The sequence below is a fragment of the Nuphar pumila genome, chromosome 11 (assembly GCF_984573655.1).
Source record: "Nuphar pumila chromosome 11, dmNupPumi1.hap1.1, whole genome shotgun sequence".
NCBI lineage: Eukaryota > Viridiplantae > Streptophyta > Magnoliopsida > Nymphaeales > Nymphaeaceae > Nuphar > Nuphar pumila.
In genome coordinates this window covers 1,773,087-1,790,575 of record NC_143259.1, presented here as the reverse complement: position 1 = coordinate 1,790,575, position 17,489 = coordinate 1,773,087, and the positions used below count along the sequence as shown (strand labels likewise).

General features: G+C 38.6%; 1 protein-coding gene across 2 annotated transcripts; it reads left to right on the top strand.

The window, feature by feature from the left end:
* The first annotated feature begins 6,561 nt into the window (after window positions 1-6,561).
* LOC149821584 (putative methyltransferase PMT8) lies at window positions 6,562-17,230 on the top strand. Of its 2 annotated transcripts, none has more exons than XM_089981657.1 (8): window positions 6,562-6,729; window positions 7,585-8,161; window positions 8,255-8,419; window positions 8,670-8,852; window positions 8,963-9,557; window positions 13,521-13,633; window positions 13,736-13,956; window positions 16,668-17,230. In XM_089981657.1, the coding sequence occupies exons 2-8, from the start codon at window positions 7,874-7,876 to the stop codon at window positions 16,981-16,983; spliced, it is 1,881 nt and encodes a 626-aa protein (XP_089837783.1). In that variant the 5' UTR covers window positions 6,562-6,729; window positions 7,585-7,873; the 3' UTR covers window positions 16,984-17,230. The 2 variants fall into 2 exon arrangements, with proteins under 2 accessions (XP_089837783.1, XP_089837784.1); XM_089981658.1 differs by having other exon boundaries at window positions 6,565-6,729; window positions 7,626-8,161.
* The last annotated feature ends 259 nt before the right edge of the window (window positions 17,231-17,489 follow it).

Here is a 17,489-nt window from a genome sequence, read left to right as displayed (position 1 = left end):
AGGTCTGGTGATACATAATAAGACTCAGGTCCAGACCTGAATATCCCATTAATACATGAACCCAGGTATAGTTTGTAAAGATTTCTACCCGACTCAAGTTCTGATTAAGACCCGCAAATTTTCAATGTAAAAATGACAAAAAAATATGGTTTTACCGGGTATGATCCGGGTCTGATTCATATAGTTCTTATCTGGTCCTGGTATGGTTTTCTTATAGTCGACCCGATTAGACCCGGGTCTGGACATAATACCATACCCAAAAATTGGGTCCAAGTCTGGTTCCAATTGGATCCGAACCAAACCCACCCCGTTAACACCCCTAATGACAACACATAGAAAAACTATAGAGATATGATCAGGTCTGAGGTATTGGATAGTTTACCGGTCAGAGGGTCAATTTTTTTTTTTTTACAGCCATTCATCTTGTAGATGCACGATATCTAAAGCACATTAGCTGAAAAACAAGGGTAAATGGTGGTGTAATTTTGTTTTTTTTGTAATATATCGTGATATTATGGAGTTTTAAATTCAAAATCTAGGGAAAGCCATCTTGTCGTCTGACATCATGAAGACTTTGGGAGAAAACTTTATTCGTTTTCTTCTTCTTCTTTTTTTAATGCGTATACTGGCCAGTCGCTATTGACAAATAGTGAAATGTCTTGACTTTTTTTCCTTTCAAACGTATTAAATATGGACTGGATCATGCAGGTCTGAATCCAAATCCAAATTGAAAACAGTAAAACTAGATCCGATTCTCCGAATCATATGCAAGTAGGTGGTGTTGAATCAGGATCCAACACACACACACACACACACACACACACACACACACACATATATATATATATATATATATATATATATATATATATATATATATATATATATATATATGGCAATAATGGATCCAGTGAAAAAAGATAACAAACTCATTGCATGTAAACGATGTAGTAATTGGATTGGAATTTGATATGAATCTAAAATAGCTCCAACCTAAAAATGACATAGCAAATCTGAATTGAGTCCAACTGCACATTCCATTCCTACTTTAGAGGGTGCACTTGAATACCATAGTTGGTAGTCAAATAGAAGCATACTCCAAAAGCTAAGGTTTTCAAATAATGACTCTCTGGTCCGATCCTCTTGGACTGGCTAGAAAACCGTGATTTTGAAGTTCAAATGGAGATCTCATATCAGTCCCCCATTTGAGTGGACCTTATATCTGATGTGGGCCCATACCTGATCCAACATTGAGAAATCTGACTGGGGCTTTCAAATTCGCGTTATGGATTCAAACCGAAAATAACATGTCAGAATCGGATAAGATATCCAATTATATCCGATTCGTTTGGGCCCCTAATATAGACATTAGTCAAGTTCTGTCCGGTTCACCATGCCATAGTTGTCATCTTGTGGCATACCACTTGATCAACAACAACTCACAAGATTGTACCCATCACATCTTGCCATATAGTAAAAAATGTGAAGCTATTAAGTTTATTTTGAGTAGTTTTATTTTTTGAGTTGTTGAACTAATACTTCTTTAAGGTACTCGAGTGGAGGCAGGGGACAAGGTCTCCACCTCCTGTCCGTCGCAAAATTTTGCCCTTCATCCCTGCATGGGTTTTGATTTTAACCTCCATCCCCGTTTCATGTCCTCCATTCCGAATCCAAAAGGGGTGAGGTGAGATGGGTCTCATTTCTTCCCGATCCACTACCATCCCTAAAGGTATTCTAGTTATTTTACTAACATGGATCGAGGACGGGGGTAGGAGAAAGCATAAGTCCATCCCCACACGGGTTTTGATTTTAACCTCTATCCTCGGTTCAAACGTGGTGAGGCAGAGCGGGGCTCATTTTCCCTCGATCCACTGCCATCCCTACTCACAAGATTGAAGCTGGGTGTACTTCCCAGTGGGCAAAGAGAATCTCAAAGGTTTACCGGCAGTAGGCCAGCCAATGTGTGGTCGATTATGGAGGGAGTTTTTCCCTGCGTACCAGCGGATACCCGGCAGAAAATCACCCTGAACCGGCTATTTTTAAAATAAATGCAAAAAAATAGTAAAAAATAAATTTTAAAAATTTTAATAGTTTTAACATGTGTCACATTATGTTTGACACCTAATATTTTTTATTATTTTTCTGACCAATAGAGAACGATTCACTTGAGTATCAGTATCACCCAATACAGCTGAATCGGTGGCCCAACGATTCAGGGCCGATACCGATACTGACATTGGTTTTTCCCTTGAACTATCCAAAAAAAAAAATTAGCACTCACATGCCTTAATTCACGAACACCCATTGTTCACTTGGCTAATGTCACATTCACTTGCAATATTTAAAATGGTTAACAAATGACATAAAAACATTCAAAACCATTTTATTATTGCAGTAGATCGTGATTTCTGAAAACAAACTATATCTTGAAATATTGCAATTTATCAAAATTGAATCATTTTTTTTCTTTTATGATATTTTAACGCTGAAATTAATGACTGGCTGTAATTGAAAGTAGTCAGGTGGGGATGAACAATCATAGTTAGGGATGACAGTCGATGTAAACGCTGAAATTAATGACTGGCTGTAATTGAAAGTAGTCAGGTGGGGATGAACAATCATAGTTAGGAATGACAGTCGATGTGGTGTGTGTGTGTGGTGGTGGTGTGTGGGGGGGGGGGGGGGGTGTGGGGGGGGGGGGGGGAACGCGGCTCACGCCGCCTCGCCCCATTTGGACCGGGGATGAAGGACATAAAAGGGGGATGGAGGTTAAAATCAAAACCCGTGTAGGGATGGAGGTTAAAATCAAAACCCGTGCAAGGATGGAGGCGGGAATGAACTTACGCTTTTCTCTGCCCCGCCCCATCTCTGTCTCCAATTCCCGCCTCCCCAAACCTTCTTTAGCGATCGCAATGGACCGAGGGAAAATGGGGCCCACCCCACCTCGGCCCGTTTGAACCGAAAATGGAGGACATGAAACGAGGATGGAGGTGAGGTGAGGATAGAGGTTAAAATCAAGACCAGTGCGGGGATAGAGAGCAGGATTTTGAGACGGGGCAGGGGTGGAGACCTTGTGCCCCACCACCACTCGTTCCACTGCCATCCCTAATCATAGTTGTAAGAGTAGAAGTTGTGAATCAGAACAATTTGTTGGATTTGGATCAGATGTCTGACTCCAATCGGAACCAGTTGCACCCTAGATCAAATGTTGAGTTTTTGATTTTCCAAGAGATCTTTGAATATATAGGCCTAAGCTCATATCAAGGTTCCGTTTGTTTCACTGGAAGTGCCTGTCTTATGAAAAACACGCCCCACCAAAACCCACCGGGCTTGCATGGGCCCCATGTTCTTTCACAAGAAAATTCTTTACCAGGGGGGGGCTATGGGTGGGTCCCCATAAGAAAAGTCTGTATCTCGCGAGAAAAATATGGGGCCCGCCTGGGGCCTATAGGGTATAGCCTGCCGCATTTGTTCCACCGCTGCTGGAAATTGTTCATTTTCCTAAGAAAATGGCTCATTTTCCTGCAGAAACAGAACCGTAGAAAAATCAAAGAAATGTGCCAATTTTGAAATTACTACGGCAACTCATAGGGAAATAAAAAAAAAAACAAGAATGCGGCAGTGGCATCCAAAGGCCCCCAATATATGTATATTTTTAAAATTTTCCTAGTCAATGATTCCTTCAAAGGGCTGGCTAAAGTGGATCACACAGAGTTCTGATCCTGTGGATCCAGATCCAAGTCCAGCATTTAGGTTCTCTTTGTCATATGCTACCAAGCAAGCACGACCAAAGTTCAGATTTTGGAACCCTTGCTTCATGGCCTTCTTGGAACCGAATGTAGCTACCTGGGTTGTTGAAGTAGAAGAGGAGTAATGCATATCTGGGTTCAATTTCCTCATCAGATCATTTGAGATTCATTTTATTTTGGTTTAGATATTTTTTACTTGGGTCAGTGTAATGGATATATTGAATTTTTATGCTTGATTCTTATCTTAATTAATATAAGTTTATCAAATTAGATAGTTTAATTGAATTGAGATTTGTGAGACATATATAAAAATGATGAAAGTCTTATCAGTTGAGAGTTGTTTTGAGATTGAATTTAGTATTTCCAGTTATTTCAATTTTCTTGAGTTTCTTGCAAATTTTTTGAGTTTCGTGTATTTTCAGATCTATTTCCTGTCATTTCTAGATAATTCGTAGATCAATCCTTTCTATTTACTTCAATTGATATTAGAGCCCTTTAAATGTACATCAATTGTTGTCCCCGGTATTTACCTAGGGACTGGATCAACCATGCATGGGATTTGGATCCAGAATGCGTGTTTGAAAAAAGTCAGATTCGCTTATCAACTTTTTGCGTATACAATGCTTCTCCTCAGCATACCACATTCAGTATTAGCCTAATAAAATTCAGATTCAGATTCAACTCCAAGTTATTGGATCTTGTTTGGATTTGGATTTTTATTAGGATATATTGCTTAAAAGTTGGACCTAGTTGCGTTTACCAACAATTACAAATCATATCCGATCTGCTTGCACCCCAGCCAGAGCTTAAAGACAGTGTCCATGTTCTTTAAATCCACATACCAAAAATAGGATAATTCGCCAAGACCCACGTGGTCCCGACCCGTTTTCTGCATTATTTGGTTACCGTAGTAACCGTACTGTCGTTGTAGATTTTACCACAAAAGGGCAGGCTGGATCCCACGTACTTACATAGCGGAAGGCTCCCTTGCTTTTTAACGTACTGGCGTTTGCCCTTTTTTGTGGAAATGATTCCCTGAATTGGCCGTACGTTTGGAAGAAAGTTTTTATCATCCGGCTTTTAGTAAATGCAGAAAAATTATATCCATATATGACCAAATTCCAAACAAAAAAATAAAAATTAAAAATACTTCACCCTTAACTATTTTGAATCTTGGGGTGTATGCAACAGGAGCGGATCCTGTCAAACGCTGGGGTGAAATTAGCAATCACACCCGGTGTTTACAACCACAAAACCCACCCTCTCTACTGTAGCTACAGTACAGACGAGTGGATCCTGTCCAACGCTGTCTGACCCTTTTGCATTTACAACCACAAAACCCACCCTTTTGCATTGTAGCTACAGTACAAGTGGGACCCACAGATTAATCTCACCCAGCGTTTGACAGGATCCGTTCTTGAATGCAACTACATCCTTCACATTGAGTGACTATTAGGATCATGTGTAAAACTCTTCTTTCTTTTAAAGAAAAAAAAACTCATTTTTAATCCGTGTCACAACCTCTATAACAAATACGGCGAGATTTATGATAATATCTCGAGGAATTGCCTGAAAGTTTAAAACGATAATTTCTTGCGAGATTTTTAAAATGTTACAAGATTTATGGAAAAAACATAAATACCATGATTTAAAAACGATATTTTATATTTTAAACAGCTATTTATCATGAAAAAACTACGTATTTTTACTTTTAAATAATTTTTATTAATATTTTCTTATAAAAACTATTTTTCATATTTTTTAATGTATTTTTTTATTGCCAAAATTTTGTCAAAAAAATGCGAGATTTATGAAAAAAATCAATTTCTCACGAGTTTTTTTGACAAACGAGATTTTGCCAAAGAAAACGTTTGTCAATATGGTCACAACTCACAAGAACACTATTATTGTTCCGTCCATGTGTTCTTTTTGGTGAGAGACATGGAATATAACGTTAATCACACTTCTCACATAATTAGTGGATGAGGTAATAATTTTTTATGCAGCAGCCAACCGCACATGCAGCCCCACTACTGCTGAGTCCCAATGTTGTATCGGTGTCGGCCCTGAATCGTTGGGCCACTGATTCAACTGTATCGGCCTTATAATGATACTCAAGTGAATCGTGTATTGGCCAAAAAATAATAAAAAATATCATGTATCAACAATAACATGACACATGTTAAAATCATTAAAATAATAATAAAAAATAAATTTTAGTATTTTTTATTTATTTGAAAATAAGCATATCAATTTTCTGGCGATACAATGTGTATTCATCGATAACATTGCTGCTGACCGTTCATCTTTACATTTTTCGAGAATGGATACCACACCCATATCGAGAAATGCCAAGATAGATGGCTGTCGACGCTGCATATAATGTGAAACTTGTGTCTGATGTCCTAAAAAGTAAAAAACTCTCTTTTTAATGTATATCTTATATTTGGTTGCTCGCTTTTGTTTTTTAAATTTGTAATATCACAACAATTCTCAACTTAAACATAAAATTAAAATTGTTATTTAAGATATTTTGTTCGCACTGAAGATATTTTTTTGTTGTTTTAAATAAAAAAAATTGAAATGTACACCATCATGTGTATATTACATGCATGTGAATGCACTACGTCATGTTAAGTGATCCTGGGGCGTATCAGATATCCGCCGTTCGTGTCCGTGTGAGGTGAGTTGTTTATGTAATACGCCAAACCATTAAGCGTATGTATTGGCGAAGAAACTTTTTAATTGAAGATTATACGGTTCGTGCGTCAATCATCCCACCCTATAAATAGCGACCGCAGAAATCCACGGCATTGATGACTCCCCAGATCTCAACTCTCTGTCATTCCTCACTCTCTCTCCTCAGACGCTCGGGGAGCTCTCTCTCTCTCTCTCTCGGTTGATCGCCATGAGAGTGGGGGTTTCGTGTATCAGTCGTAGGATCGTTTAGGTCGAAGGAGGACCGCATCTGGATCTGCTCGTAAGCATCTCTCTCTGTCCTCTACGAAGTGTGAACATCTGGTTGTGGCTAAATTTTGGTTTCATTTGGGGAATCGTGAATCCTGTGTTCGTTTTGGGTCGGATGTAGGGTTGAACTCCTCCGTTCCCCCCCTCAAAGTTTTCTGTAAATATATTAATGTATCGGTGAAATGATGGCGGTAGTGTTATTTTTTAGCTGATTTCGGTTGATCTTGATATTTTTTCCTTCTTCGATCTGCGTTTGAGTTTCGATCCATTTTTTTTTTGTTCGAAATCAAGGTGTAGATCGTGATTTCTTAGTTCTTATTGCTATATTTTCTAGTTAATTTTTTTTATCTCGAATTCCCTGCAGGATGTTGGTAGCGAATTCTCGTGCGGATTTGAGATTTCCTTTGTCCCTTCATTTTTCTGAATCCTGGATCCTGGAAGCTTTTCGGAGTGGGTCTTCGTGAATTCTAGGGTTTCTTTCGGAAATCGGGTTTTCTGATATAGTTGGAAGAATGGGTTCAGATTTTTCTTTTTTCTTTTTTTTTTCAATCGCAAACCGGAAAAGATTTCTACACTGTTCGCTTAGCTGATGGCTCTCTTGATGAGTTCGCACCGTGAAAATTTAGAGATTTTCTCTGCCGGAAAGTCATTTGGAAATTATTCTTCATACACTATTGAAAATCTAATAATTCTGAGCCGGTTCTGGTTCAAGAGATAGAATTAGTCACCGGTTGAGATTATAACGAAACGCGTGAAGTTTAGTCGTCTTCATTATTTGGGTGCTTTTAGCTGCTTATTGTTTACGTCCACTTGCTGGGTTCGCTCTTTTGTTAATCTGATTAGGTATTTTTGTGTTGTATTTGCACAGGCTCGAGCTTGATCTGGGTCTCTTTTGTCTGATATCTGCAGATCTGATATGAATTCTCTAGACAGTGTATCGGATGCATGTTTCTAAACAATGGGGTTGTAGATCTTGAAGAATAGGATATAGGGAGAGGAGTGCTGTATCTCTAATATTGGGCCTGGCTTTGAGGGTTTTGAGCTCTGTTTGTAATTGTGCCAGATTCAGCTAAGCCTATATTTACCGACCTTTGAAATAACAAAATCCTCAAAAGAAAAGAAAAAGAAAGTTGGATTTGTAAAAAATCAAAGCAAGGATGATGAGGGGTCGACCAGATGGAGCTCAAAAGAAGAGCTTGGTCACTTCATTGTGTGTCATGGCGGTTTTTCTCTGTTTCCTTTTTGTATACTATGGGTCATTCTTTGGATCTGGAGGGAACCGTGGCACATCGGCATTTGAGTATGGGAGATCACTGAGAAAGCTGGGATCATCCTACTTTGGTGGGGATGAAGAGGCTGATTTGGTCGATAGGGGGAGGACGGAAGGGGACTCCAGGCTCGTGATGGAGGATGGTGATGTTGATTTTGTTCCCAAAAGCTTTCCTGTGAGTTATTCCTGCTGCCTTCATACTGTTAAGAATGGGTTAGTTTTTCGCCATTATCAACTTAGTGGTGTAGTTTGTTTTCTGCTTGTATAGGTTTGTGACGATCGGCATTCAGAGCTCATTCCTTGCCTAGACAGAAATCTTATATACCAGTTGAGGTTGAAGCTGGATCTGAACCTGATGGAGCACTATGAGAGACATTGTCCTCCTGCTGACAGGCGTTACAATTGTTTGATCCCACCGCCACGGGGTTACCAGGTGAGGATGGGGCATTTTGTGTTGTGGTGCATGTTTTATAGGAAATCTTCAATATGCTACAGCAAATACCTGCAATCTTGTTGGTAAAGAAATAAACACTAAACAAATCCTTGTTTCAGGTTTGCATCAGCTTAAGCGTATAAAGAAATAAACAAATTCTTGTCCTGTGGTCCAGAATGTTTCTCACATATATGTTTTATTTACATTTTAGTCCTGATTGTTTTTATTTTTTGGTAAATGTGTATTGAAGATCCCGGTCAGGTGGCCCAAAAGCAGAGATGAAGTATGGAAAGCAAACATACCTAACACTCACCTTGCCCATGAGAAATCTGATCAGAACTGGATGGTCGTGAAGGGTGAGAGGATTGTATTTCCAGGCGGTGGTACTCACTTTCATTATGGAGCTGATAAGTATATTTCTTCGCTTGCAAACGTAAGAGCCATGAATGTTCAGATTTAAATAATCTATTTCTGAACCATTGATAATGTGCCATCATCCTCAAGTGTTTATGCAATTAATCTAGTCCTTGATCAAATTGGCAGATGCTCAACTTCAGTGGCGATAATCTAAATAACAATGGGAACATTAGATCGGTTCTTGATGTGGGCTGTGGAGTTGCAAGCTTTGGAGCATATCTTCTTTCCTCAGATATAATTGCAATGTCATTGGCACCCAATGATGTGCATCAGAACCAGATCCAGTTTGCATTGGAAAGAGGCATACCTGCATATCTTGGTGTATTGGGGACAAAGAGGCTCCCTTACCCAAGTAGATCATTTGAATTGGCACATTGTTCTAGATGTCGGATTGATTGGCTTCAAAGGGATGGAATACTTCTGCTGGAGTTAGACAGGTTACTGAGACCAGGTGGCTACTTTGCTTACTCATCTCCTGAAGCATATGCACAAGATGAAGAAGATCTCCGGATTTGGAGAGAAATGAGTGCTCTTGTTGAACGCATGTGTTGGAAAATTGCTGTCAAAAGAGACCAGACTGTGATTTGGATGAAGCCTCTTACAAACGAATGTTACATGAAAAGAGCACCTGGTACTAGGCCACCTATGTGCAAATCTGATGATGATCCAGATGCAGTATGGGGTGTGCGTATGGAATCTTGCATTACTCCATACTCTGAGCGTAAGTAGCATAATTTTTGAATCCTATCTCTTGATCTTTTGCTACTTATCCCTGAGAACAATAGATTATGCATAATTTTTAAAAATTTACAACAGTTGGCATGGAGCTATACAAAATACAGATTAAATATATTAGACCAAGTTGAACATTGTGTGGATTGGGATTTTGTGATGTCTGAAGTTGCTTTGGGTATATTTTAATTTTTGTTTATATTTACTTAAACATGATAATTCCAGTTTGGATGAATTTTTATTATTGTTGTTTAAGAAACATAAACGGAAAGTAAGAAAAGACCTGGGTTTTGAATATAGGCAGGAGGTCTTGAAATTTTCCTGTTTATATTATGACTTTTTGTTTGTTTTGTACTACCAGCACAAATTTAATGCATTTTGATTCAATAAAGGGTTCAAGAGTAGAAACTATCATGGGTTGACATAAGCCTTGTCGGTTCAACCTTAAACCATCACAATCCATGGGTTGAACCAGAGCTAATCATAAGTTTAATCTGAATTGTACCTTGATCCACTTAGTTCTATTGTAACCTTAATACATTTAGTTCTACATCAATTTGAATAGGATTGAACAAAACCTCATATAGGTTTGTTTTGGCCCTGGGCCAATTTGAATCCAATTAGAACAGCCATGAACACAACTATTCTTAACCTGGATTCTCATAGGTCAGGTTGAGCCCTTCTTAGTTGTGTCAATTTTGGATCCAATAAACTCATTGAACCAATTGGGTCCAACCTAGATGAAATCCATATACATCCAATCACATGTACATTTAGAATTTGTTTTAACCAATTTGTCAATCCAACTTGAACGGTCTGATATCCTGGACAGGTTTCCTCAATTCCTCATTATAAAAAAAAAATGTGCAAGTTTTTATGAACACTTTCTATTTATTATTTATAAACACTAAGTCAGTAACATAAATACATTCAAACAACATTTTTGACATTTAATAGAGTTTTCATGTGATATTAGTTTTGAATTGTCAAACTTTAAATTTGGAATATTTTTTTCACATGGTATCTTATAATTAGAGTCCAAAAACATTTTTTTCATCCTGTTGTTTATGTTTTCTGCATTTTTCATATCATAGGTGCATAGGGCTGGGCAATGGGCCAGTCCAGCCCAATCCAGACCATATTTTGGATGGGTTGACTGGCCCAATGAGTCTCCTCAAGAGTGGATTATCAACTTGATGGGCTGGGCCTATCCCAGGTTTGGGCCAGCCCATGACCCACCTATTAGGCCCATGGGCATAATTGAACTCGGTTGGGCCTGCACTATATATATATATATATATATATATATATATATATATATATATATATATATATATCTAACATCAAACTAGTTGTGATTAACATTAGATGGATTCAACCTTATAAAATGACTAAAATACCCTTAAAAGAATGATATTTTTGAAAATGCATGACTACCTTTTTGGACATTATATGTCTTTTAAACTTAGAGGGAATTGAAAAGTTAAACACCTTTTAAAAAAAGGTAACTTTATGAATCTATCAAATTTACCTTTTTTGATCTAAAAAAGTAGCCATACATCTTAAAAAAATGCCACATTTTAAGGGTATTTTAGTCATTTTAATATGATTGAATCCATCTATACCGTTGGATTATTTTCAATCCAACGTTTTAAATGAGATTGAAATTTGTATAGCTTTCCATCTTTAATGGCTTCCAAAAAGTAAATGAAAGAGGGGCTGGAGGCATTAATTTCAATGATTTTCCTTTATTAATACCTTCTGAAAGCTAAACCAAAGAGGTATGGGTAGTGGTGTGGGTAGATTCCAAAGTTATAAAGTAAATACGTGGTTGACTTATTAATTCTCTCCTTCTCTCATAGTTATCAACTTGTCATCATGCATCAATGTCCATTATTGAGAGAGGGCATGCATCTCTTCCATCATCCATTATGCATTCATGTCATGCTTCCATCCTTGTCTACAATCTGTTGATGCATTCATGCCCATGCATCCATTTATTAAACATGAAAGAGGGAGAGAGACAAAGAGAGAACATGCTTTCTAGAAATGTAAGAAAAAGTGAGTTGATCAACATGGATGCATGCCCATCATCCATCCATTTTATGCATTCATGTCATTCATCCACATGATTCATGTCTACATATTGACGAGAGAGAGAAACTCATTGATTTCATCTTTGAAAACTGCCATTAATTGATTTCGTCTTTGAAAACCGCCACTCCTAGCTCAATTACTTCTTTAAAAATCATTTATAGAGGAAAGCCCTTAAGCCCCAAGGGGGGGGGGGGGGCATAGTGGGGTGGGGCCAGAGTTACCAGTCGAGGAAGCGGGAGCGGGAAGCGGGAGCGGGAAGCGAGGCACTTTAAAAAATTTAGGAAGCGGGGAAGCGTGGGACCACTTAGAAGAAAATTCCGAACCGTCTCGGAAACGACCTAGGAAGCGAACCGGAAGCGAGGGGAAGCGAAAAAATGAAAAAAATGGGGAAGCGAGGGGGAAGCGAGGGGGAAGCATGGGGGAAGCGTGGGGGAAACGTGGGGGAAGCGTGGGGGAAGCGCGCTTCCCATTTATGGGAAGCGCGTTTCCCATAAAAGGGGGACACGCTTCCCATAAAAGGGAAGCGCGCTTCCCATAAAAGGGGGACGCTTCCCCTCACGCTTCGGAAGCGCGACGTTTCGCGCTTCCGAAGCGCGCTTCCCCTTTTGCCTAGGCGCTTCCGGTAACTCTGGGTGGGGCCTTGGCTGCTAGACGGGCAGTCAAGGTTCAATTCCCATGGGCGTCGCCCCTTTGCTCAAGCCAACACGTAACATAGGTCCTGGGGGCAAGGGTCCTAGCCTCAGAGTTTTACGCTGCCGGCACGATGACTATAGGTATGACAGGTTGAGCCAGCGACCAGGTCTTCATGCTGGGTGCAGTTTCTTTGGGCTATAAATCCAAACAAAAAAGGAAAGCCCTCAAAATTTAAACCTTATCTGATTCTAAACCGTTGGATTAAAATTAATCGTATATGGTAAAGACAAGGGAATAGGTGCTCCAGGAGCACCGTATCATATATATATATATATATATATATATATATATATATATATATATATATATATATATATATATATATATATATATATAAAGAGAGAGAGAGAGAGAACTCAGGCAGTCATCCCACCAAAGCTGGGCTGGACCAGGTTCCAAATGCCTGGCCGAAGCCCAGCCAAACTGGTCAGGCTGCACATTGCCTGGGGCTACCCGATCTGTTCCCCACCCCTATAGGTGCATACAATAGTACCTTGAATTATCTTGCAAGAACTTCTATACATATATACATACATGCACATATATACTTGATATATTTATATCATAGGACAAAAGTTAATTTCAGCAAAAACTAAAATCCAAATGAAGTCTTATGGGTGGCGAGTTCTTATTTGGGACTAGATGACAATATTTTTGTCAACATTCAAATGATGCACTTCAATTTTTACATTTTCGTTGTTGGTGTTACCTGAGATATGGTAGCCAGTATATGATGCTTAAGTGCTTAACATACCAACGTTCTATTTTCACATTTTAATTTCTCTCTGGCTTATCAAATGGACAATTCGTAAAACATTTGCAGAACTGTTGCTGTCATTACTTAATTCCTTATTCTTTTCTTCATCAGGTTTTTCTTGTTCTCTTTCTGGTGTTTCTTTTCTAACCTTCTAGGAGTTTAGACTCTAATTGTTCTCATGGCTTAAAGAAAAAATCTTCTAAAATGAGTAAAATGTATTAATGAGTCAAGGTTTGAGTCAAGAAAAACTTGTACATTGATCATGTAAATGTTAGCAATGCTTAAAGAATGCTCATGTATATTCTTTCAATGAAATATTTCATAACATCTTGCATGTTCCTAATTCTCTCACTTGTCAAAGATGCATAATTAACTTACGTGCATACATGGCACCAACACTTACAGATGACCACAGTGCCATGGGAAGTGGTCTAGCTCCTTGGCCAGCTCGATTGACTGCTGCTCCTCCTCGACTTGCTGATCTCCACATCACCCCAAGCGTTTTTGAAAAGGACACGGTAACTAATCTTGACCTAATAACTTCGATACACACTGGGTCTGTGCATACTTGCACGTTGCCATGTGTTTACCATGAAGGGGTTGGTTGTCTATTTGTGCAGGAACTTTGGCAGCGTAGGGTTGAGCATTACTGGAACTTGTTGAGTCCCAAGCTTAAAGAGGACACTCTAAGAAACTTGATGGACATGAATGCAAACTTGGGTTCTTTTGCAGCTGCGCTCAGGGAAAAGCCTGTTTGGGTGATGAATGTTGTGCCTGAAGATGCACCAAGCACACTAAGAATAGTATACGACCGAGGCTTGATTGGAACCACGCATGACTGGTAAGAACTCATAAAAGTTAGAAGCTGTGACACATAGATGTTGCCATATAAAATGTCAGTTTGACACATGCATAAGTAACACACTGCACCGTATATCATCCTTTCATCTATTATTTTAGGTTACATTTGTATGCATCCTACAGTATAATAATAGTATAATATATTAGCACATCTGTGATTGCATTTTGTAGAGCTTGGATTTCCAATAGAAAAAGAGATGAATTCAACATTGTAACATATAGTTTGCCTGAATATTGCAACTCCAACTTTCATACCATTTATCAAACCATAAATACTATATTGCATTATATATATTTTTATGGTTTGATACATAGGAAAATTTTATCTGTTTTTTGAGCTGCAATCGGATGCACCCACTACTTAGGATATTTCTGATTGCATTGTGGAGTATTTAGCTGACCAAACTAAACAGGGCTTAAACTTTTTGTATATCAATAGTACCGTCAACATGCCTTCTAGTAGAAGGTTATGGTTCCAAGTGTTATTTAGTTGGTTAGGCCATGTAGATGTGCTTGACATGGTTTGTTTAGTAAGAAACACACTTTGGATCTGATTGTTTTGATGCAAAAACTGTTTCTTATTTTTGGTCCTGATGCATTGTGAGCTGCTGGATGGTTAGGTCCCACTGTCATAACTTGACATGGTTTGTTTAGTAAGAAACACACTTTGGATCTGATTGTTTTGATGCAAAAACTGTTTCTTATTTTTGGTTCTGATGCATTGTGAGCTGCTGGATGGTTAGGTCCCACTGTCATAACTGAGGGGTCTTGGGTCCAAACACATGGGGTTATCCCCCAGCTTGCTTATCGAAGTGTGTGTGTGTGTAATACATTGGGGCTTAGCTGCCTACGGCTCAGTTGAAAGAACTCAACAAATGTGTGGTCAAACATACCGTCTCTGTTGGTTTTATCTTTAGTGGCAGTCACCACCACCACTTAATGTCATTTCTTGCGACATTGCATGTGTGGTAGTGCACCGTCTGTTGGGGGTTTCGTCCAATTGGGGGTAGGCAGCTACCCCTCTCACTCTCTCTCTCTCTCTCTCTCTCTCTATATATATATATATATATATATATATATATATATATATATATATATATATATATATATATATATATATGGATTGGTAGAGTAATGGGTAGGTGCTAAATGAAGTATGCTAAATGATACTTGCTAAATGGGGTTTTCAGGTTTTTTACTTTTCATTTTTAAATTCTGACCGTACAGATGTGATCTATGTACTTGATTTTATAGGGATCAGCTGTTTCAGTGTTCGATTCTGACACATGGGTGGGTCTTTATAAGGTTCAAAAAAATCAACGGTCCAAAATCTTTGTAAATTTTCAAGGCTCCAAATATTATTTTCCTCGTAAACCAACCATGCCCAACACATTTATGAGGTCGGAATTGCGAAAAAACACCAAAAGAGCAGAAAAACCCATTTAGCACCTATCATTTAGCACCAACCTATTACTCTGGATTGGTAATGGTGCCACTACTTACAAACGAGTTTGAATCTTGTATGTTTAAGTTGTTTTGATCCAAACCTACCTCATGGCTGGGTTCAACATGTTAAAAATAATGGGAACCGGCTTTTGGATCATGTTTTTTCGATAAAAAAATGATTTTATGATACAGGAAAGTATCACACGTTGCATGTCATCGAGTTTTGAAGCCTTATAAAATCTTACCTATGTATTGTAATCGGATGATTCAAATGCCGATCCCCACTAAGTGAATCATGTAGATCACATCTGTAAGAGAAAAACAACCCAAAAAATAAAAAAGGGAAAAAGGGATGTTTGTAGGTCATGGCCACTGGGGATGCACATGAGCCGAGCTTGGCTCAGCTCGTGCAGAAAAATTGGTTGTTCAAGCTCAGCTTGAGCTTGAGCCAAGCTTGAACAACCTTGGCTCGGGATCACGCTCTAGCTGAAAACCTTTATTTTAAAAATGTTTTTAAACTTTTGAAAACTGTGTAAAATGCTCTTTTTGAAAGAGGAAAATGGTGAGATTTGAACCCATGCCACTTCTAAAGATGACCAATGACTTATCTATTAGGGTAAGACACTTTGTGTAAACATTATGATGAACAAAATACATATAAATAATTGTTTTTTATAACTATGTGAGCCAAGTTTAATTGGGCTTACCGAGCTTATTCGAGCTGGACTGCTTATTCAAGCTTGGCTCATTTACCTGAACCCTTGTTCAAGCTCGGCTCATTTATTTTTTCGAACAAGTTCAAGCCGAGCTTAAATGGGTTGAGCTTGAGCTAGCTCAGCTCGTTGTGCATCCTTAATGGCCACATGAACAATACATATATATATATATATATATATATATATATATATATATATATATATATATATATATAGTCTAACATTAGAAAAAAATGATAGAACTTGGAAGTGATTGTGGTACTCTTTGGTTGAAAACCAAAGTCTTGCTTTACTATCCTGTAGCTGCAATTGTAGCCATATGTTGCTACCATGTCAAACATTGTCTTCCTTCTCTCGTTATCATCAGTTTTTTATTAAGGCTGAAAACTGATATGTTTCAGAACGACGGAACACCATTCAGTAGCGAGATATAGTGATAACACAGTGTCAGAAATCTTGCCACCTTCACTGACCATCCTTTAAATCCTCATGAAATTAGAATTGCTGATGCATGATTTCTCTTTGACAGGTGCGAAGCATTTTCTACTTATCCACGAACGTATGACCTCTTACATGCTTGGACTGTGTTTTCTGATATAGAGAAGAAAGGATGCAGTATGGAGGATCTGCTCATTGAGATGGACCGTATCCTGCGTCCACACGGTTTTATCATAGTCCGTGATAAAAGGTCCACCATTGATTTCATTAAGAAGTACCTAAAGGCATTGCACTGGGAAGCAGTGGCTGAGCCCCAGCCTGAAGCAGAATCAAATGAAGATGAGGCTGTCTTCCTGATCCGGAAGAAAGTGTGGCAATCGGATGAGGCTTTCAGGGATTCAGCTTAAAAATGCTTCTGACATTCTCTTTGGTTTTTTTCTCTTATTTTCTTCCGAGCTAGTGCATGTCCCAAGTATGGCCAAAAGTGCTCATAATTTTTCCCTTTTAGTGTTTGTTTTTATTGGTCTATTTGAGCAGATACTACTATTTATGTAGGAAAAGAATTCTGATTTAGGTTTTCCCTTTTCTGTTCTACGATTTTCTTATGATAACATTATACTATTCTTTGAAGGAACGCCATATTCATATTGTGCATGTTTTCTTTTTTGGATGATGGTGGATACACGAAAAGTTATATTTTTCGCTAATTTCATTGTTCTTCCATAGAGGCTTGGAAATGCTGCTGCGAGTAGGCCTAATTAACCATATTACACAGCATTGGTGTAAATAGTTATGAGTAGGGGTGGGCATCGGGCCAGCCCGTTTAGAGCTGGGCCCATGGGTTTTAAGTGCAGCAAGGCCTGAAGATGGCCTGGCCCATTTATTAATGGGTCGGGTTTTGGCCTGATTCTTG

Bases quoted from the DNA above. Each gene is read 5' to 3' on its own strand.
- LOC149821584 (XM_089981657.1), top strand. From the start codon at position 7,874: ATGATGAGGGGTCGACCAGATGGAGCTCAAAAGAAGAGCTTGGTCACT. The intron at 8,420-8,669 runs GTGAGGATGGGG...TGTGTATTGAAG, and splicing joins CACCGCCACGGGGTTACCAG to ATCCCGGTCAGGTGGCCCAA. The intron at 8,853-8,962 runs GTAAGAGCCATG...TCAAATTGGCAG, and splicing joins ATATTTCTTCGCTTGCAAAC to ATGCTCAACTTCAGTGGCGA.